This window comes from Lissotriton helveticus, chromosome 7 (genome assembly GCF_964261635.1).
Source record: "Lissotriton helveticus chromosome 7, aLisHel1.1, whole genome shotgun sequence".
Classification (NCBI taxonomy): Eukaryota; Metazoa; Chordata; class Amphibia; order Caudata; family Salamandridae; genus Lissotriton; species Lissotriton helveticus.
Window position 1 is genome coordinate 1,306,043,666 of NC_136068.1, and position 22,578 is coordinate 1,306,066,243.

Here is a 22,578-nt window from a genome sequence, read left to right on the forward strand (position 1 = left end):
TCTTACAATTGAACAATCCCAAAGCAGATACCCTTCCATTACAGCTTTAGGGGGGTGAACCTATGACCACTGCTAGCGCCCTCCAACATCAGGGTTGAAGCCAAAGAGTTGAAAAGTAAAAGGGGGGAGTGGGAACTGTGTTTACTCCCAATACTGCATCCAGCATGTTCATCTTCCTTCCCCACCGCAAAGGGCAGATACTCAAAATGTGTTAAATTAAATTAATGCGGTGGTTTGCCACCTACCACAGTACAATGTTTGCAAGAGGCAAGCTCAACTTACCTTTGAGACAAAATAATTCTTTCCTTGTCCAATTTTTACATTACTGTTATTCTTGGTGCGACTGTGGCGACAACTATTCCGCACTTGTTTGACATGTTTTATAAACTGATAAAAAATAAGCTACCTGCCTTTAAGTCTATGGTTGATGAAACAGAATGTGGTACAACTAGCATCTGCTTCCGTTTGAATGCTCGGAGATGCTTTCTGCATTTCTTTTGCATGTACAATCTTAAACGAGAAATGTTTTCAGATATGGTCTTGGTGGAGGCTCAAACTCTGCTGCCAATAAATTCTGCCACGTACAAGGCTAATTGCCTGGATGTTTAGATCTAAATATTCATAACAGCTCAACATGAATGGCAGTACTGAATTCTCTTTTACAGGACACATTTTCAGTTTCTTGAATCTCGTTGTCCAGCTGAAATATGAAGGAAGGCAGTCACTTTATCTCACATTCTACCCCCACTTTGACAAATTAAGCATCTATGCAAATGCCCTGGTGCATGAGGCAGAAATACAAAACTTCCTAGAACATTTTAGTCATGTGCTTCCAAACTTCAATGGAAAAGAGGGGACTGAATAGGAATGGAGTGGCCAAACCACTTGCTTTGTCAGAAAGTCAAACAGCTTATCTTGGCAGCTTCAAGAATGTCTAAGACGTTTGAGGTCCAAATCTGACATATTGCATGACAACATTTTCAAAGTGAGAGACTGAAGGAAAGGGGAAAACTGTATTTTCCCCATTGAGTTATATCAAAGCAGAGGCAGTTTTAGGCAGGAGACACCTATAAAAGCTATTTTTCCTTCAATAATCGGCAGTCTCCCAATTGAATCGGGTCTATTTGCATGTATGAACCATGAACTTATTCACAAGGGAAAGTTAATATCACAAAGCAGTAATTATTTCATCTATTGCTGAAGAAAAGCAATCACAAATAGGCAGAAATAGAGCAAAATCTTAAAATTGCAACCGTCCACAGAAAGGATGTCTTATTTATCAGACTGAGATAAGATGTATCTGGTCCAACGTTGACTGTTTTCTGTCAGGACCATGTACATACTACAATATGCTCAAGACAAACATTCAAAATAATAAATACCTTTTTAGCAACAGATCGTTCACCCACAAAGCAATTCTTTTCAGGGCACTCGCAGGTGACTTTTGCAGGCTCAATTTTTGCAGGAAACACATAGAGATACCTTTCACCCAGTTGCCTCTGTGTGTGATCAAAACAACCAAGACGCTTCACCCTAGATCAAAGAAATGAAGATAGTTAGAAACAGGCTGTGGATACAACATTTATTTACTTATTTATACATTCTTAAAAAGTGCACTCTGACTAGAGGATATTAGTGCGCTTCCATATAAACTGTGGCAGTCAGTGCTTCAACTTGTTGAGAACATAGCTAAGGAACCAGCAGGAGAACTAGATCAAAACAATCCCCATGTAATATAGGCTTAATTAGTCAAGTGGCGGGAGGAGGAAGATAGGAGTAAGAAGAACAACAGATAGGGAAAGATGCGAATGAGATCAACATGGTCACACAGGATAACTGAACGAAAGTGCCAAAAGTAGATGAACAAGGAGGAAGTGATACATTGTGCTTAGAAGAATCTAGGTAACACTGCTGAGCCAGAGGTCAACTCTTGGTAGGGGCCAAAGTAAAGAGGGTATTGCAAAGGAGGAAAGTAGCATTAGAGAGCAAAAACGGCTACACAAGGAAAGCTATACAATGTTATCAAGCTAGGGTGAGAGGGGCAGAGGAAGGAGATGGTCAAACCAAGACATAACACACATTAATACGATCCAGGTTCAGATTTCCAATCTAGGTCAAAACAGGAAAGTTTCCATTTTTTATGGCAAGCCAATGTCATACGGTTCCTACAAATCAAGTAGGACTGTGTAGCCAGCCGACATTAACGTAACAATTATGCGGACCAAGTCCATCCATATCATAGAATGTAGGCCTACTTCCTAGCTAGCTCACAGTGCCCCATTCGGACCCCTAACTATAACAGGGTACTAGATGGTATCTACCAACTCAAAACATGGCCACACTAATTCCCCAAGGAAATCATAGAAACAGAGTTGCCCCTTTGTTGTTAATTAGGCATGTCCAGAGGGAGACACAAATTTATGAATTGGCTCTTCAAACATTTACTTCAGCAATAGTATTCTTGTCTAAAAAAAACATGAGCTGCAACTCTTAGCAGAAGGAAGCAAAGCATTGTTAACAGCAATACAAGAATGGTGAAGAAGATAAACGGTTCAACCTTTATGACCGTATTGTGTAATTCTATGAATATATGATAATGCACATACTTCTATCTAATGTACGAGTTACCTTCGGTAACTATGTATCTGGTAGAGTAAATTCTAGCCGCAGATTCCTTCACGTAGAACTATCCCCAGGTGTGAGACTGGATCCGGAAAACCTTTCTGCCACAGCATCCCTGCACGCCAGGGGGCAGCACCACGCGACTCTGCCCGGACGTCGTCCGCGTTCATACATCAGCGAGGATACACAAGTCCCACCCCGGAGCGCCTACACTAGGTTTCTTCGGAGAACTTTTCCACGCCACAACGCGGAGCCATCACAAACTAAACTATGAGAATACTGGAACAGTGTGTGAAAACCCAACTATACGGAAGGGAAAGAAATGAAATCTGAGGAACAGCACCATCCAGAATAGTGCCAGGCACTAAGGCACCAAGTCAAGGAATGAAAGAATAGAGAGCAGCCACTGCAAGCAAGCCTGCAACCAACAAAACATCTTCCCTGGAGGCAGAAATCATGTGAAAAAGGGCACAGCAGACGAAGAAGTCTGTAACCACCGCCCGGAGCCAAGAAGGGGTCCAAAGCCAGAATGGAAGAGCAATGACAAATCATCCCCCAACACCAGCCGGGGGGGGGGGGGATCCCCTAAAAGAACCAAGGGTCGAGACCCAGCCAGGGGACCTCAACCCCGAGGACTGTAAGTCAGAAGTGCAAGCAACACAAGGAAGCAGGGCACAAACGAACCCTACATTGGAGACCAAATGCATGGGCACCGAAGCACCCAGGCATGTGTTACCCAATCACCAGAAAGAAGGATAGGAGCAACAACGGCAACTAGGCTAGCATCCTCCTAGGGAGGGAGTACGAAAAAGGCACTCGCAGAGGAACGCCTTCCTGAAGCAGGCGAGTGCAGAAGACAGAGAAGGGTCCTTGCAGAAACTGGGAGGAAGGGTGGGTCATGAAGGAATCTGCGGCTAGAATCGTCTCTACCAGAAACATCGTTTCCGAAGGTAAGTAACTCGTACATATGATAGACACTACTAGCCACACATTCCTTAACATAGAATAGATACCCTAGCCATACCCAAAGGGGAGGAGGGTCTGCGAGAAGACCTTTCCCGCTCAGACGAGCACAAGACCCCCCCAGCAGGGGGACCAGTCACAGGGACAGGGGAAAAATAGCCTGGCCACCGCAACAGGGGATGAGTCACAGGCCCTAAGCTGAAGAGAACCTCAGCATCGTGGAGGAATACTTGCCCCACAGGGAATGTATTAGAACAAAAAAGGCAACCCAGCCTTCACCAACAGGAGAAGCAAGGGTAAGACAAAGGAGGCCAAAACACCAAGCCCAATCAACGTACCAGGGACCTCCACCGGAAGCCCCAAAAGTACAGAGGAAGAAGAGTCCAAGGAGTAGAGGCAAAAGCACGGCAAAGCCCTCCACCGGGAAACATACGCAGTGACGAGGGCAGCCGAGCCCATCACAGCCTGAAGACAAGACAGAACTGCGCCTCGGCAATAAGGCAGGCGGAAGAATAAGAACGTAATCTCACAATGGCCCAGAAGCACGAGCGCCAGGGCCCACGCCAAGGCATCCGGCCCCAGAACAGAAGAGCAGACTGGCCCAGCCAGCCGCTGACAACGCTACGAAACTTAATGCTCGGACCACGTCGGGTGATTGATATTCCTCTTGAGGCGTGAGCCGGGAGGTCGTTATTTGTTATGCTTGTCACTTTTGTTTTTTAACTTGCACGTTTTTACTAGCTGACCTTGCAGCTTATTAAAAATTCACTTATCCTAGCTTGACTACGAAGCTAAGTTGCTCGCATTTGTTATCCCTGCCTCTTGACTATTAAGCGGTAGCGTTTCTTCCTCCCATTTCCCTGCTACATGCGGGTTAGAAAATCGCTGCCTGAGACTCACCCCAGCCGATCTTAACGCTGTTTAGGGTGCTCAGAATAACTTCGTCGGCCATCTTGGAGTGGGGTAGCCTTCCAAGGCAGCCGATTGGCCCCTAAAAAAACGGAAGGCCATGTGTCCGCGCAGCGGACGCGATCAGCGGACGCGCCGGATCTGTGCCGGAGTCGTGCCGGGGTCCTGCCCATCTGCGCCCGTCCGCGACCAGGATGCGGCCGCAGACGCAGGTACTGCTCTACAGAGCTCCTCTCCTCACTTGACGTATGACAGTACCAGGCTCAAATCCCTGCGTCCTTCATATTGTACCATACCTCCCTCCATTAGCTCATCTGTCACACCCCGCTTTCCTTTGGTAAAATGCCTCCCACACTTACCCATCAATGATAAGCACGATTGCCTTTTTTGTCCACAGCCAACTCCTCCGTACGCACGATTAAAAGCTGGCCTACTAAACTGCCGGTCTTTAGTAAAACACTCCCTTGATGTATTCCAAATTTTAGAAGAGGAACAATGGGATTTATTGTTCCTCACGGAGACGTGGTTAGGAGAAGACACTAACCCTGCGCTACATCTAGCAATCCCTTCGGGCTACAGTATATTATGCGCCAATAGGCAAAGTACCCACCCTGGAGGTGGAGTGGCCATCATATACAGAACCCACTGGACCATCTCGTCCTTCTCCTATAACCAAGTAGAACGCATTGAAGCGCTCCCTTTTTGCATTAAAACCTCGCCCAACTTTACAATTTCTGGGCTTTTGGTTTATCGACCACCTAACTCTAAACCAACACACCTCCCAGCTTTCTTAGACTACGCACTTCAAGCCTCATTGCGATATGCCAACTTCACCCTTCTTGGGGATTTTAATCTCCATGTTGATAATAGTGAGGATACCGCGTCTATGAACTTCTTGTCTACGATAGCAGTCGGTGGTCTGAAGCAGGTTATTAGCTGTCCTACTCACAAAGCGGGTCACACCCTTGACCTAATTTGTACCAACCTGGATGATTTAGATGTTCACACTCCCCTCCCTATAGTATGGTCGGATCATCTGTTTATTCCCTTCACACTGCCATGTAACTACATAAACCGCCTTACTTGCCCGGCTAAACAACTGGGTAGAAACTGGAGCAAAATATCTCCTGTCAGCTTAGCTCCTTATCTACCACTGGTGGATATTTCAGACATGGACTCAGATCTCGATACACGTCTTACTAATTTCAACGAGCAGATAACCTCAGTAATCGATCTTATTGCCCCAGTTAGGCCTATAAAAACCTATCGCTCTGCTCCATCCGCCCCTTGGTATTCAAATGATCTCCGAAACCTTAAATCGGAATGCAAACACCTTGAAAGGCGCTAGAGAGCCAACTACTCACTGGACTGTAAAATCCTTTATAAAACTGCCTTAAAAAACTATAGAAAGAAGATTATAGAACATAAAAGAGCATTTCTAGAAGAGAAAATCAATTGTTCCCAAGGATCATCTAGGGAAATATTTGAGACAGTCAGATCCTTTACAGACCCCCTGGCACTGAAACGCCCGCCAGTGATATCCCAGTCACTTTGTGATAATCTTTCTGTCTTTTTTTAAAACAAAATAGCTTCTATATATGATTCCTTCCTTGGTATCATTCCGGCAAATACAAGTCCCTCTCCCGCCGTTTCCGGACCCGAACTCATGTTTTCTGATTTCGCAGAGATCTCAGTGGAACAATCTCTAGCGGAACTTCTTAAAACTAAATCAGGCTCACCATTGGATCCATGGCCTGCTAAACAATACAAGTCACTAGCCCCTATTATTAATCCTTCACTGAACAGAATCTGGAACGACTCCCTGAAGCTGGGACTTTTTCCAGATACATGGAAACAAGCACGTCTGCTCCCTATTATTAAGAAGCCTAATGCAGACCCAAGTGACCCTGCCAATTATAGGCCAATCTCTCTTTTACCTGCTCCTGCTAAAGTACTTGAAAGACTGGCTCAACAACAACTAGCGAGCTTTCTGGAAACTACAGGTGCTTTTCACGACTCGCAGCACGGCTTCAGGCCCGGATAAAGCACCGAGTCGGCCTTAATTGAGATGTCAGACGCTGTAAGATGGAGGCTAGACGAGGGATTCAGAGCGGTGTTGGTGCTGCTGGATTTGTCGGCAGCATTCGACACCGTCTCCCATCCCCTCCTTCTTGAACGCCTCCATTCAAAGGGCATCCGGGGCACGGCTTTGGGATGGATATCATCTTTTCTGTCCATCCGGTCCCAGGCAGTTTTTACCCCCCCCCTTTTACTTCTGACAGCCGTCCGCTTCGGTGGGGCGTCCCGCAGGGCTCCTCACTGAGCCCTCTTTTGTTTAATGTTTATTTTCCCCCAATTTTGATATCATCGCTCAAACTGGTTTAAAGGTCACCTCCTACGCTGATATCCAGCTTTTGTTTTCTTTTAACAACCTTTCCCCCTCCACATTTGATCCCATAAAAAACTGCCTTCGCACTATTGCTCAATGGATGGACAGTAACTTCCTCAGGCTGAACGCAGGGAAAACGGAGGTTTTGTTTTTCCATCAGCCTTCTCCTCTTGACCCTAACATTTGGTGGCCTCTTGACTTAAGTGCCCCCCCCCCCCCGTCCCAAAAGACTCGGTGAAGAATTTGGGAGTCAAATGGGACTCTAACCTCACTTTTCATCAGCAAGTTCACTCAGTCTCCGCCGCCTGTCTAGCCAAGATTAGAATGATTAAAAAGTTTATACACTTCCTCCCTTGTAATACCAGGAAGATTATAGTACAGGCGCTCATTACCTCGCACCTAGATTACGCCAATGCTCTCTATACTGGTCTGTCTGTGGGGCTATGTCATCGCCTACAGACGGTCCAGAATGCGGCGGTGCGACTAGTTGTAGGTATTTCTCTTCGTGAGCATATCACCTCCCATCGTCGAGAACTTCACTGGTTGCCTATTCATAAAAGAGCTGAATTTAAAGCCCTGGTATTGGCTCATCGGGCCTCGCAAGGTAAAGGCTCTGCCTATCTATCCACATGTCTGATCCCTTATAATAATTTTAGGACTTTACGCTCATCTAAAAATCTCCTAACAGTCCCCAGATACAGGAAAACCTGTTCAGGTGGGAAAACCTTCCCAGTACTGACCGCGGCCCTCTGGAATAAACTTCCGATTACCATCCGGTTGATCAAGGAGGAACAACCGTTTCGGAGAGCCCTCAAAACTTTTCTGTTCTGCTAAACGACCTACTGATCGACCTCGACCTCGGTCTCATTTAAAATCACCAGGTTGTATGTAATCACACAGGAGCGCCGAGACACCCCGTTGGGGTAGCTGTGCGGGATACCAAAACACACCGAATAAATAAATAAATAAAACAAGGGCAAGGCCAGTAACCCATCAAGAACGACCCCTAAAGGGGACCGCCCCGGACAGAACGGATCCACGTAGTAGTGTTATCAGCTAGAAAAGAAGAAGAGAAACAAGTAGGACGGACCAGGCCGTCAACACATGAAACGGCAGGCAAGGGCAAAACACCATGGCACAACGCCGTAGATGGCCAAGCCATGCCCCAGTAAGGGCCAAAGACCACACCATCGTAATTCAGCCACACCAGGAAGGGCGGCGAACACACAAGGAGGAGTCCACCACTCCCCGCGTAAGATAGCTACATGTACCCCAAATAGGGTAGGACACGTCCCAAGAAAGCATGGGAACCACTCTTAGGGAAAAAACAATCCCGCATCAGAGGACAAAATCATAAACCTGTGGCAGAAACCACAGAAGGCTTAGTAATCAGCCAGAAAGCACAGGCGTACCAACAAAGGGGGCTGGACCAGCAGCCAACTGAAGAGCGTGGAAAACCAAGGACCCCGAGGACACACTAACCCTCACAGAAAGTGTAACAGCCACTCCAAAAACCAAATACCAGGAGCAAGTGGGATAATGCCTCCCACCAAGACTAGGAGGATCAGCAAACAAACTTACTGGGGAGTAGGAGGACGGAGCCCGGCAAGAAGACGCTGAATGGTGGAGTCGGCATGAGTATTAAACAGCAGGACCCTGTCAAAAGGGAGGTCGACCAGACGCTCTCTAATATTTTCAGGAAAAACAGCATTGCGTAGCCAAGCATGGCGACGGAGAGCCACAAAAGTGGCCATAGCTTGGCCAATAGCATCGGCAACATCCAAAGCTGCAGGAAGAATAAACGCGGCCAACTCTCTACCATCCAACACATGGACCCGCAGATCAGCACAGGCACCCTCATGAGAGACATGAGAAAGAAGGGACTCCACAGAATCTCACAGGCTAGAAGAAGCCCTGGTCAGCACGCACAAAGTGTTAAGCGGCCTCACGGCAGCACTGGAAGAAGCGAAGACATTACGTCCCCATGAATCTAACCACCGGGCCTCCCGAGACAGAGGGAACAACACCACAGGCAAACACGGAAAGGTATTTCACAGTAGAGTGCCTTGGGTGGAAAGAAAGACAGACTGGGTCGTGTAGAGCAGGACGATGGCGGTGCAGAAGCGCCCGAGGTACCAGATCGCCTGTGGCAGGGAGCCCCAAAGCCCCCATAAGAGAATTATGGAAGGAACAACTCCCATCCATCAGAGCCCAGGTGGAGAATCTCCAAGAGGTTGTCTGTAGCAAATGTATTGATGGGTTCACCTATCCTCAGAATATCAGCAGCCGTGGAAATAGCCCGAACAAAGGCAAAACTAGCCTCAGTAGGGGGCCAAGGAGGTGAAAGCAATTCCTCCGTGGGTGACGGTTGCAGACTCAGCCGCCCATCCCCAAGTCCAGGGGGAACCGGCCAGCCCCGGCATAGAGGAGTATCCACAGAGCAATGAGGGACCTGAGGGGCCCCAGGGGAAGGTGGAGAGGCTGGTGGAGAAGCCAGGCGCGAGCCACGGAAAGAAGGGTTCAAGGATTTTGGCCGTGGGGACGGCGAAGAGCCTTCCCTGGAAGATGTCGGTGAAAAGGCAACTACACGGTGCCCTGTCTCCGGGGAGGAACACACCAACAGATGAAGGACCTCAGGAGATGAAGGGACCTCAGGAGTCTAATTCAGAACCAGGCGCGGCTCAGTGGAGTCCGCCATCAGCACCTGATCAGCGTTGACCGGCACTGGAATGGGCCTCCGTGGCGCAGGACCGACTCCTGCCACCACGTGCTCTCCAAAGGAATGGGGCGAGGCAGACGCCGGACCGGCAAAGGCGCGGCCCTGAAAAGGCACCGGCTTGTCCTCGGATGGGCCAACCGCCCGCGCCGAGGACCGAGAGGGACTCTGGAAGGCGCCCCCGGCCTCCACTCACGACTACACCGGAGCCGGGGAGGAAGGCTCCTGGCACCGAAACTGCGCCGGCTTGACCTCTGGTGAGGCAGCCGTCTGCTCAGAGGACCGAGGTGGGCTCGGAGCAAGCCCGGAGATCACCTGCGACGCCACAGGGAGCCCGTAGGGATTTGCAGCGAGGCAGGGATGCTAGGCGCCGAAGAGGGGAGCACCGAAGGACCACACCCCGACGACGCCACTCTCCTACGACATGGAGCCAAAACCTTCGGCGCCGGCGACTCCGCAGAAGTCCCCACGTGAGGCAAGGGATCCGCGGATGTCTTAGGAGGTGGAGGAAGGGCCAAAGAAGCCTGCAGAGCCGCAGGAGAGGCTGTCATTTGGGCCCTAGTTGCCTTCGCGCCGGAAAACGGCGGGTAGGGAGGAGACAGGCGGGGGCGAATGTCCCAGGAGGAGACTGCACCCGCCACGGAAGGAGGACAGGATCTTGGAGACAAACTGAAGGACCTACCAGCCGGTTAGCCACGCCCAAGGGGGCGTGGCGAAAGACTATGTTGCAGACAAAACCGGCGACTCCTTGCCTCCGAGGTAGGAGACAGACGCTGTGACGACACTGGAAAAGCGCGCCGACAGCAACTTCATCCGGCGCACCCGCCGTGATTTAGGCTTAAGGTGCTGGCAGGTTTCGTAAATCTCCGAGTCGCGGTGCTCGCTCAGTAACCACATGTAAATCGGGTGAGGGTCCGTCGCCGACATGGGACGTGCACAAGAAGTACACGTCTTGAAGCCCGAAGGCATTCGCACACTGTTCCACTGAACGCCAAGCCATGGCACAATCCGTATCCGCGTTGCACTCGGAAAAGAGAAAAAACTGACATAGGTGCGCCGGGGTGGGACTTATGTATCCTCGCTGACGTCACAAACGTGGATGACGTCAAGGCGGAGTCACGTGGTGCCGTCCCCTCGGCGCGCAGGGATGTTGTGGCAGGTTTCCCGGATCCAGTCTCATGCCTGGGGATAATACTACGTTAAGGAATCTGCGGCTAGTAGTCTCTATCAGATTCTACCTACACTGTCGAGAGCATAGTGGGAGTACCCTCTGCCTGATCTCTTGGGACATCCAAACATCAGGAAGCCAGTGTAGTGTAGAACAAGGCTACTGTCCTTTGCAGGGTAGAGATTGGAGTGAACAGAGTTGCATCTCAGTCACAGCATCCATTATAATCCATAGAAGCGCTCCTCTGGCGCATCTAGCTCAGAGGTGGTCTATATAATAAAAACACTGTTGCAATCGCAAAGTATCAAAGGTGTAGCTCAGAGCAGTCTCCAGCCGGACAACCAAAAACAAGGGCATCGTGCTCAATGCTCCTAGCCTTGGACGGGGTGTACTAGGCAACTTGGTAATGTCCTTACTAAGAAATGTACTGAAGACCGTTTCCAAGTATGCTTTTATGTATGTGCAAAGCCTGTAGAAAGTCACTATTTATAACAAAAATACAAGTTTAAACATGCAACTAAAATGGTGATTCAGTGCTCGGGGCTTGTTGAACCTCAGAACATCAATAGGAATTCACAAAGCGTCTTCCTTACTGAGCTCCTAAGCTCTGCCCCAGAAATAGAAAAGGCTCTAGTATCGGCTCTTTCAGAATTAAAGCTCTTGGTGTCCAGAGAAGAAACTGTTTGCTTCTCAAATTATTTTTCTCTTGGACTTGAGAACTGCGAGTGGATATTCTAGTTTGTTGAAGTGTGTGGCCTTGTAGGTGAAGCATGAAATCTTGAATTTTATTCTATCTTCAAGAGGGAGCAGAGGATGTCATTAAGGACATGAGTGATATGGTATTTTCTAGCGCCAGAGAAGTATCTGGAAACTGAATGGATAAGTGCTTTATTGAGTTCAATAGGATGCAGAAACACCAGCCAAAAGTGAGATTCTTTAATTTACTTTGAGGAGAACCAAGGATAGTAACACCTGTCTGAACTCATTTGGCTAGAGGAAGAGCCTAAGATTTTTCACAAGATAATACGATTCAGACTTTGATGTCAATGGCTTTCTGTAACTTTTTTTTTTAATTATACAGAAGAACCAATACAGCTGGGGACACAAAGTCATGTTTTAACTTCAACGTGCTGGTGAGGTTTATTGTAAATAAAAATAATAAAAAGGTTACAATCTGGCTAGGGTCCGAGATGACACCAAGAAGTAAATGACACCAAGATTAATGATTAACCAAGAAGTGGCATATACAATAGCGTATCTGGTGACAGCAAAGTACGCTGTAGGGATAAGAAATACCCAATAGTAACAGAATCAAATTAACACCTTGAAGGTAGTGTGAACAAGCGCTGTGCAGGGGAGGTTAAGTAAACAAGTACAGTGCTTGTACAGACAAAACATTAAAAAAAAAATCCCCCAAAAGCAGATGGAAGCAGTACTGCATCGACCGGAAACTGATAAGACAAGCACATGAAGAACAACACGAAAGTTTGCTACAGCAATAGAAACATAGGAAGAGTAAGTGGCAAGCACAGGAGCCAATCAAAAGCAAGGGGGTGGGTTGTAAGCCCCTTTAAGATTTATATTAAATACAATAGATTTCCCAAAGCACATCGCAAGCACTGTGCAGGGGAAACCTAAAAATGAAAAAAACTATTAGTAACTCTACAAGATCCAATCATGGAAAACACTACACAAATTACTACTTTTGCTTCCTCAATTGTGCTTCTTAAAATGTCAATAAGCTGCAATCACCCTTCAAAGTTACAACAGCACTGACAGACAGACAAACTAGGAACCAATAGTTTAACATTCGCAAATAATCAACAAGCATTTGCAATGCAATAGGGCTCGCATTAGTAAAGTTAGAGGTATTAGTATTGTAAATGACAAATTTTTTATTTATGTTTTTGTTTTGAAAATAGCTAAATTAATAACTTTGTCATTTACAATGCCAATAGTGTTAACTTTTGCAAACGTGACACCTATAGCATTTGTAATGCACTATGTGTTGTATTTACATGACTTAGATGTATTAATATTAAAAATAACAATGGGTTGTATTTTTTTCAATATTTAATACTTTAATAAAAGTTATTGTAATTTATAATGGCATTAGCTTAAACTTTCGCAAATAACTTTTTGGAAGATTATGTTTAGTTTATTTTATTGTGATGAAAATACAAGAACAGAAGTGAAATATTAAAAAATGTTTGTGACATTTGTAATAAAGTTTGAAACATTGAGAGAACATATTTGAATCAGTTGTTGTTGAATGGTTGCACAGATTGATGCTGTGGTGGCTCTGAGTGATGCTGTGGCGTTCAGTGATGCTCTGGTAGCGCATAGTGATATTGTGGTGCCCCTGAGTGATGCTGTGGTGATGCGATGGATAGTGAGGGCGATAGATAGATAGATAGAGGGAGGGCGAAATATAGATAGAGGGAGGGCGAAAGATAGATAGAGGGAGGGCGAAAGATAGATAGAGGGAGGGCGAAAGATAGATAGAGGGAGGGCGAAAGATAGATAGAGGGAGGGCGAAAGATAGATAGAGGGAGGGCGAAAGATAGATAGAGGGAGGGCGAAAGATAGATAGAGGGAGGGCGAAAGATAGATAGAGGGAGGGCGAAAGATAGATAGATAGAGGGAGGGCGAAAGATAGATAGAGGCAGGGCAAAAGGGCGAGGGATGGAGTGTGGGCGAGGGATGGCGTGTGGGCGAGGGATGGCGTGTGGGGCGGGGAGGGATGGATGATGGAGCGGGGATGTGGAGTTGAGCGGGGATGTGGAGTTGAGCGGGGATGTGGAGTTGAGCGGGGGTGTGGAGTTGAGCGGGGGTGTGGAGTTGAGCGGGGGTGTGGAGTTGAGCGGGGGTGTGGAGTTGAGCGGGGGTGTGGAGTTGAGCGGGGGTGTGGAGTTGAGCGGGGGTGTGGAGCCATAAAAGCACTTCTTCTATAGCAATAGGCGCAGGCTAACTATTATTGTGCGTGACGTGTTACCACGAAGGTAACAAATTTGAAATGTGGCTCAGCATCAGGGCTGGATTAGTATATCATTGCGTCATATTGGGTATACAAATAAGCAGTACGGCATTTATTTTCATAGTTTTATAATGCACTAGTAACGGCAAATGAACTGTGTGCACATTACACACGTGTTTTTTAATATGGTGTGATAACGGCAAATGAACTGCGTGCACATTACGCACATGTGTTTTTTAATATGGTGTGATAACGGCAAATAAACTGCGTGCACATTACGCACATGTGTTTTTTAATACCAGACGTATGCTGTGCTAGCAATTTAGCACAACATGCTCCTAACATATAGAGCAAAAGGGTTAAAGGCAACTTTATATACAAATGTTACTGAAGCGCTAGTAAAGGGAAAGAAATCACCAATATGGCGCTAGCTGGACGCGCCACATTGACTGTCTCGATGTATTTAAAAAGAGCGAAAACTGAAGGGTGAGGCAACTTTATAGTCAAAATGCTATTAACAAAGCAAACTATAGGGCTCACCACAGAAAAGCTACATATAAAATGCTAAGAAACGGATAACTAGTAGATTATTGCAGCATAATGGGCATACAAATAAGCATTACAGCATTAATGTTATGGTTGATAAGGTGGGCACAAGGAAGGCCCTGATTACAACTAAAGGTTTAAAAATCGCCTCGTTCCTAAGCGAAAGGGAGTGCCAAAATAGCAAAATACAATTTATCTGAGTTTCTGAAAACACTTCTACAAGATCTATAAACACCATGGGGCTTATTTACAAGCCCCTAGCGCTAAAAAGTGATGGAAAAGTGGCGCAAGGGGCTTGTAAATCTGCCCCCATATTCCGTTTAGCGCACCTTAGATTAGTGATGTTTATGCAGTAAGATTATTCTCTGACAGCCTCTCTGCTGCCTCTTGAGGCAGGTATGTACTAATTCAAATACCTAAAAGTAAAATGAATTAATTGACCTTCTATGCAGGAGTGAGCCCAGAAGTTGCATGTGTCTAACAGATTGCCTAACTTATGCCTGAGATACCGATAGGGGAAGTTTGACTGACTGATTATTTGTTTTTTTTCTAATAGAATGTATGATGCGTTCTCCTCAAAAAGGGTTCCACAGTTCCCCTTCCAAACGCAGTAGCAGGTCGAAGAGTCATTTTTTAAGAACATGAGCAAAGCGTAGCCCACAAACAGGGATCCCCGAAACTGGCTACCAAGCATGTAGTGCGTGTAAACTCTGTTTTAGTGGGTAGGGAGAACTGAAAGTGCAGCTTTCTATTGCCTACGGATCCATGACAGAAAATACAAGCCAGGATGCTGTTCACAAGTGGAGCGTGTTCTTCTGATAGTGGTGTCAGAAAAACCACTAAAGGGCTTCTGTGCCTGGATCTGAGGAAGTGTAGTTTAAAATAGTGCAGAAAGCTATTTCTGTGCCCGAGGACTCCTGCCGATAATGCTCCATCACCAGCAGGGGGTGCCTTTTCACTCGCAGTTACGTGCCTTGATCTTGGTTTGAATGGTTTTATATGTTTGCTCTTTCAAGTGCTTGCGTGCAAGGCTAACGCCCTTTTAAATAACCACGCAAGCAGTATTAATCGCTGGCTGATGCAAAGATCAGCAGACAGTCTGAAGGAAGAAAACAGGTTCCGATTGCGGCAGGGCCTACTTGGGATTTCATCATTCTAAAACAGATGAAATCTGGAGCAGTCTTTTTCTACACTAGACGTTCTTAAAGCTTTTGAAAAGTAGGTGACACTGGCTGACTTTAGGGTTTCCATGTTCAGCAGACTGACTGCTCAAGCGAACTTCAGAGGGCGCATTCATTATTGGGAGGATGCTCATGCGGCAGAAAGTGCACAGTCGGTGTGAGGAGGGTGCAAACTCTTCCTGAAGAGTGTACTCACTCTGGGACGATGCACGTGCTCTGTGGAGACGGCGCATACATACATTTGCTAGAGCCAGCCAGCTGTCTCGGAAGGTTGGCAGTGCGCGCAGTCTGGGCCAAGGGCACATGGTTGGTGCCGGCTGGTTATGGGCTGTGGTGAAGATGAATGGATGTTGAAATACTAAACGTCCCTCCCCCGGTCTACTAGGCGTTTTCCCCCTCCGCTTGGACCACAGAGCACGCAAGTTCAGATTAGTGCTGCTTCTGTTATGTGGCTACATGAAAGTCGGGAGCAGTCGGACCCCACTGAAAAAGTATAGGTGGTGAGACCCGTACTAGGGGATGGCAAATGCGTTTGCGCACTCTTTAAGCATCATGTGCAACGTGCTGCAATGGTCACGCATTTTGTTATTAATTGTAATATTCATAGAAACAATAATAAAAAACCAAATAAAAAATAATGGCATTATTAATAACTGCAGCGAAAATAAGTAAGTGTGTTGAAAGAAAATATAGTAGTCCAATGGCATGGCAACACTAACATCAAATCGCTAGATAAATACAGAAAGTGACATTTTCCGTGGCTAAGATCTTAACCTTGAGGACACTGATTTAAGGCAATGTATTCTGTTTTTGTTAACTCTTTCTTGCCATCAGATTTCAACCAATAATTATCGTCCAACCCTGATACAATTCACCTTACACCATGGGGCAATTTATACCGAATCCGCAACGTATATTTAACTGGTTCAGAAAGCGAAAACATAATGATAGTAATATTATAAAGCGCTTCGCAAGAGGGGTTCAAAGTACTGTACATGGCAATGGGGGTAGAGTGAGCTCCAACTTCAAATGAAAATCCGCGTGCGCCTTTCTTACCGATTAGAAGCATTTCGGGAACCCGATTAGTGGGTGAAATCCATTCTCGCCCCTCACTCGGCAGAGTAAGGAGAAACTCTCAGATCCAATTAATGAAAGCACGAGCCGCGGGTTTACCCAATGTGCATGTCTGGCTGTGAGGCTATCGCATGCGTGTCTCCTTCCCAGGAGACAGCCCCTGGCCGCAGCGCTCGTTCGCGTGCGCGTGTCAGTTTGGAATCGCCTCCAAGGCGATGCGCGCGGCCAGGATTGTCTCCTGGGAAGGAGACACGGCCACAATAAGTTCTCGGCGGAGACGCGCTTCCGCGCGTTTCAGCCGAGCCCTAAAAATGATGCCAAAGCTAGTCTACTGGACCCTGCTCCTGAATTAAAGGCACCGATGACAGGACTAAAATTCCAAAGATACATTAAAAGCAGATGAAGAAAATGGGGGAAAAAATTACTAATCTTGCAGCCAGAAACACTAACCGCAATAAAACCTACTTACCTCAATCTGCCAAAAACTCTGATATATCATTTAAGCACTACCCTATTTTCAAGCCTAATACTGGATCACCTACTCTGCTCATGTAGTGTCAGCCAAGAATTTAACATTGGGTGTGAGCCATGGCGATCTTTTCTCACATATTCTAATTTCTCTAATTTGCTTTCCCTAGTCCCCCCACAACAAAGTAGTGGGGAGTGGGCTCCTACCAAAGGTTTCTCTAACAACTCCTGCTCAAGCAAATCATATGTCTCAGGTTGCCTCAGCTGCTTCTACAGACACAATAAGCAATACTGTAGAGTGTCTAGCACTTATGGCTAATAAAACGGACTTCTTCCCATCAATTTGCTTCACAGCTAATACCATGAGCAGCTCACTGCGACGCCTACAAAAGCCAACAGTTGGTCACCTCATAACGGTAGCGCTAACTTCTGGTACTCCTGGGGTATAGCCAAGATGGTGGCGGACGCTTATTAGTTGGCTCCGCAACAGGCCTGCCAAATATCCTGCTTCAAGCCTGCAAAAGCCTGATGCAACCCTGGGGACTGAAGCGCGGTGACCCAGGACCGAGCTGCACCGTCCTGCGTGTCAGTGTTGTCCACGCCAGGGCCTCAAAACAACGCTAGCAGATCAGCGCCGCTAGCAAGGGACAGCACATCCAAAGGTATCCAGCCCCGTTGGGCCTCCCGACGACACACAAGTTTGCAGTGGAGCCTAATGGGGGCCTGATCCTGGGGGAAGATCATGCCTGGGGGCGATCGTACTCCGGCAGACGCGTGCGGCTGATTTCGGGCCCTCACCCGACTGCCCACAGCGGGTCCGGCGACCATAACGTCTGTGGAGGTTACACCTTTGTGAAAAGGAATGCGGAGCCCCGTGCTTCCACTACGCAGACTAAAGAGCCATGCACAGCCACAATGTGATATGCACAGAGGAACTGATGCTAACAAGTTCAGCTGTATCAACCCAGATTGAGTACATGGCTCGGCACCTGCGGAACTGGAAGTAACGACTCCAACTGTCTTGAAGAGCAGATTTCGTACCACGGTTCGGCCGTACAGACACAGCGACCGTTGACCCCAATCACGGTAAGTAGACATACCAGTGACATCAACTGGGGGACCACTGGGAACCCGTGCAGCTCACGCACTACGAAGCACAGCACATTAAAAGTCCCGGAACAGGCCCTGCGTACAACCGAGTATACACATCATGATACTCGACACTAGCGCCCAAGCAGCAAACCTGCCTATCGCAGCGCAGTGCCTCTGCTGCTCCACCATTTGTGACGCAATCGGCCCATTAAGGAGCTATTACTCTCTCAATAGTGGCCAATGCTACCACACAGTAACAGAAGCTGGGACGCAACAGCCTGAACGGGTGAGGAGCCTTAGATACTCACACAATCGGACCTGGCCATCTGGAAACATGGCAGCAACCCAATGCTCATTTACGCCCCCTCGGTGAGCAAGCACATCAAGTAGTGGGGGAGGGCGGACCTCCCTCCATGGGGGGGAAGGCTGCGACCCCTTGGATAGGCAGCAGGCACACAGCACCCTTACCCTAGCCCCCACAATGGGTAAACCCAGAGCAGACCAATCGCAGCCTCAACCCGGTGACGCATCGAACCAGACGTCCTGCACCGAGGCCACCGCTCAACCAATGACCACATAACCAACAGATGAAATAGATCACTAGCAATGAACTAATGGCGTCAGTCGACATTAAAACCACGCTGGGCTCAAAAATAGATTCACGGTGCGTAAAAATGGGGTTCCTACGTGAAGACGACAAAAAAGACACCATAGAGGAATCCAAATCGAAGTTGGTGTTTTTGAGACCCATGGTGACTTCGGTATCAGACCGGATTAAGTCACTGCAAAAAGAGGTGGAGTACCTGAAGAATCATGTAGAAGATCAGAAAGGCAGATCCAGCTGAAACAATGTGTGCACAGTGGGCCTTCCGTAACGCATTGCGGGTCAATGAATCTAGTTGCATCTCGAAACTTGGTTCTCTGCCGACATCCTTAAAGGGAAACACTCCAAGTTCTTCTCTGTATAGCGCACACATAGGGTACCTGGTGGCCATCCCCAACTGGGCTACAACCCTAAACCAGTGGTCGCACGTCTGTTGAATTACCGTGACAGGGACCACATTCTACAAGTGATGAGGGCAAGTGGCCCATGGCAAATAGAGAATGCCACGGTGCATATATATTCGCACTACACTATCGGTGCAATGCCGCAGGTCCTCCGTCTCGGAAGTCAAACTCTGCCTCCGGCATCACAAAGTAAAATATGCACTGCAATATCCCACCACATTGCGCGTACAGCACAAAGACAGTAATACCTCTGCTCTACCCCAGAGGAGGCCTGAAACTGGATAGAACAGAACGGTCTGGTACACAATCCGGAGGCATCTACAGCGGTACTCCGCCAAAAGTGGAGGAATACAAGACCACGCAGAATAGGAGGCAAAAGTCAATTGCAACATCCCATCAAAGCCCAGGGGGAGGGAGAGAGTGTGAGCGAGCAAGCCATCAAATATGCAGAAAAGCATGTTAACCCCGAATACCCCTCGCAGTCAGGGTCCGAGGAGAATATTCCACCAGAAAAAACCTACCAACTAACAGACTCACAACAATTAGCAATTATAGGCAGAGGCCCTGCAGTAACACCAAAACCGCTGAAGAATTAGGCTGATCACTGCAGACTGTGCAAGTAATGCAATTCAAAGATAATGGCCAATATAAAAACTCTGATTCAGGCAAGCAAGTGTCAATATAGTGGGCACTATAAACACTAATGTGAAGAGCCACCACGCCCCACACACGATAAGTGGCTGTTAAAAAACTATTATGACATTCTTTTCTCTCTCCCCTTTTCTTTCCCCGACATTTCAATTATTGGACTTCACTCTCTTTCTTGATCATTACTTAATGTTCAGTATGTCTGCATCAGCAATCTCCAAAGTGTCTCATGCAGCATACAATATCGAACCACAGCCCCCAAGTACAGCTAACCTGGGGAACACATAAAACCAGTATACCAACTTGCCGTCTTCCCTTAGAAGCACTGAAGGATTTAACGTTACACGCCTCCCTATCACAATCCATCACATTGTACTTCCAAACTGATGCAGACACGGCAACTCGTGCTGGCATAAAATGGGATGCGCCTAAAGTGGTCCTGTGCGGGCATGGTATCAAAGTGTAGGGGTCTCGAATGTCGCTCACTAAAGAGCTACAAGACTTAAAAATTGAAATAAAATGCTGCAAACATATCTCTTCCACTGACCCAAATATTATACCCACATTGGCCAAGACTAGATTAGCGCGTAATGAAACACTAGGCCAACTCTGCCCTCTAGATTACAAACAATACCGAGCCAGGCAGCATGCGGAGGGTGACGAAGCAGGCAAGACACTGTCGTGGCTACTAAAAAAGGACTCCTCACAACCTCCCATTGCGGCTATTTATGACACAAACGGCCAATGGGTAAATACGCAGGAAAAGATCAATGACTTCTTCCACAAATATTATGCTTCCCTTTATAAAGCCCCCACCTCATGTGATCAACAGGAAATACAGTAATTCAAGGAACACGCTGCCATTCCACAGATAACGTAGATCCAATACGCAAAGCCCCTGGGGCAGATGGATGGCCCTCTCAGTTTTACGCAATATTCATTACACCCTGGCCATGGAACCCCTGGCATGTGCGCTTTGTAGCCATGTTGTGGACTGGGGAGTACAAGCACACAAACAATGGCACATCGTTTCCATCTATGCAGATGATGCACTGATCTATCTTTGAGGCCAAAGCGAGGTCTTATAGGGCCAGAGTTGTTGGACGAGCAAGCCAGACTTTCAGGTTTAAGGGTAAACTGGTCTAAATCCGTATTATTCCCAATGAAACCCCTTCCCATAGAACAAAGGCAGTACCTGCCTAATGCTCCACTCACCTGAGCTTGTGTCTCCTTTAAATATTTTGGGGTTTAGATTTACCACTCTCCGGCGAATCGGATTGACGGCAACCTGGGCAAAGTAATCACTAGAGCCTAAGCCACATTTCCATTTTGGACGGAATTACCACTATCCCCTATGGGCTGTGTTGCTATCTCCAAGATGCTGCTACTCCCCAGACGCCTATACTTCTTCGCAGCCCTTCCCAATCGACTCCCGCAAAAATTATTTAGAGACCCAAGATCGCTCCTTGTGTCTGATTTGGGGTGACTCCAGGGCTAGAGTGGTACTCCCAAAACTATACCTCTCCCTCTTGGAAGGAGGCCAAAGGGCGCCTAATTATGAACATTACACATGCACAACTCCAATGGCCCATGAGATGGCTGGCAAGCAGTAATCTCGTCGAACTACATCAGGGGGCAGTGTCACTTCGACAGCCAGCTATACTAGAATGGTTGTCTGGCTCCAAAACGTTATTACAGAAGAAGGGTAACCTTCTGATGTTGGCGGCCCATTATAGCTGGTCAAAGTATGTACTATCTAGACAAAAACCCTCACTAATTACCTTCACCACATATACTGAACTCCGCATAAGCTGGCACGCATGTATGCAGCGTCCACTGACATCTTCCCTAGATGTCAAGTCAAAGAAGCCACACTCCCCCACGTGGTCTGTACATGCTAACGGCGTACTGGGATAGTGTATGTGAGGCATTAACAGCAGCAACAGGAGCCCCTTTCACAACCCAGGGGCTACAGGTCATACTTGGTATTACAAAACGGAATGCACCCTGCAAGAATCTCAAATTCTAAACACAGCACTAGGCCTAACTAAGCGCAAACTAGCAATGACCTGGAAGTCATCTACGGGATCCAGAACACATGCATGGCTCTTAGATCCCCGCAGGGCATTATTGGCAGAACACGAGACCCAACTAACCAACGTCGCACGAATCCCCCCCATCGATGAACCCCGCAGATTGGCAGAGGTACTTAACTTTCAATATAATCAAAACTAAGCGCAGCACATCCAGCTCCATAGCAGAGCAGAAGTAACATTGACATAGTTGCATTGCCACGAAAAAAACATGTACGGACCGCATGCAGAGTCATAATTATAGCCATCTCCTTTCCCTCAAAGCGCGCCGCCCCCACCTTTCACGTCACTTCACCATGCCTTTATTGCGACAACATAAGAAAAAAATTACCTTTGCCTCTAGTGACTTCACAACACTTATTCATATGAAGTAAGATGAACGCAAACTAATACGTTTACCTTAGCAGTAATTTCTGCCTTTTATTTCATTATTTTTTTAATTAATTATCTTTGATCACAAAAAGAACACATAGTCAACTAAACGAAATATCACATTAGTACTTACACAGTGAAAATGCACAACATGAGAATGTGTTTTGACATATAATTACAAATAAACTCATAATAAACAAACATCAATACAAACGAATGAAATGTCACAAAGAACAATCAATATATACACAATACGAAATACAAAGTTGTCATACAAAATGAAAAATTAGACAACTAACACCCTTATATTTAGGATAAATCAATTCCTCTGAAATATCAGGGACATAAGGGG

At 47.0% G+C, this 22,578-nt stretch overlaps 1 protein-coding gene across 1 annotated transcript in view; it reads right to left on the reverse strand.

The window, feature by feature from the left end:
• The window catches only part of UBE2O (ubiquitin conjugating enzyme E2 O), a 736,961-nt gene that overhangs the window by 430,851 nt on the left and 283,532 nt on the right, over window positions 1-22,578 (reverse strand). Inside the window, exon 8 of the mRNA XM_078654595.1 lies at window positions 1,383-1,533. Within this exon, the coding sequence (XP_078510721.1) occupies window positions 1,383-1,533 (151 nt within the window). The remainder of the gene's footprint in view (window positions 1-1,382; window positions 1,534-22,578) is intronic.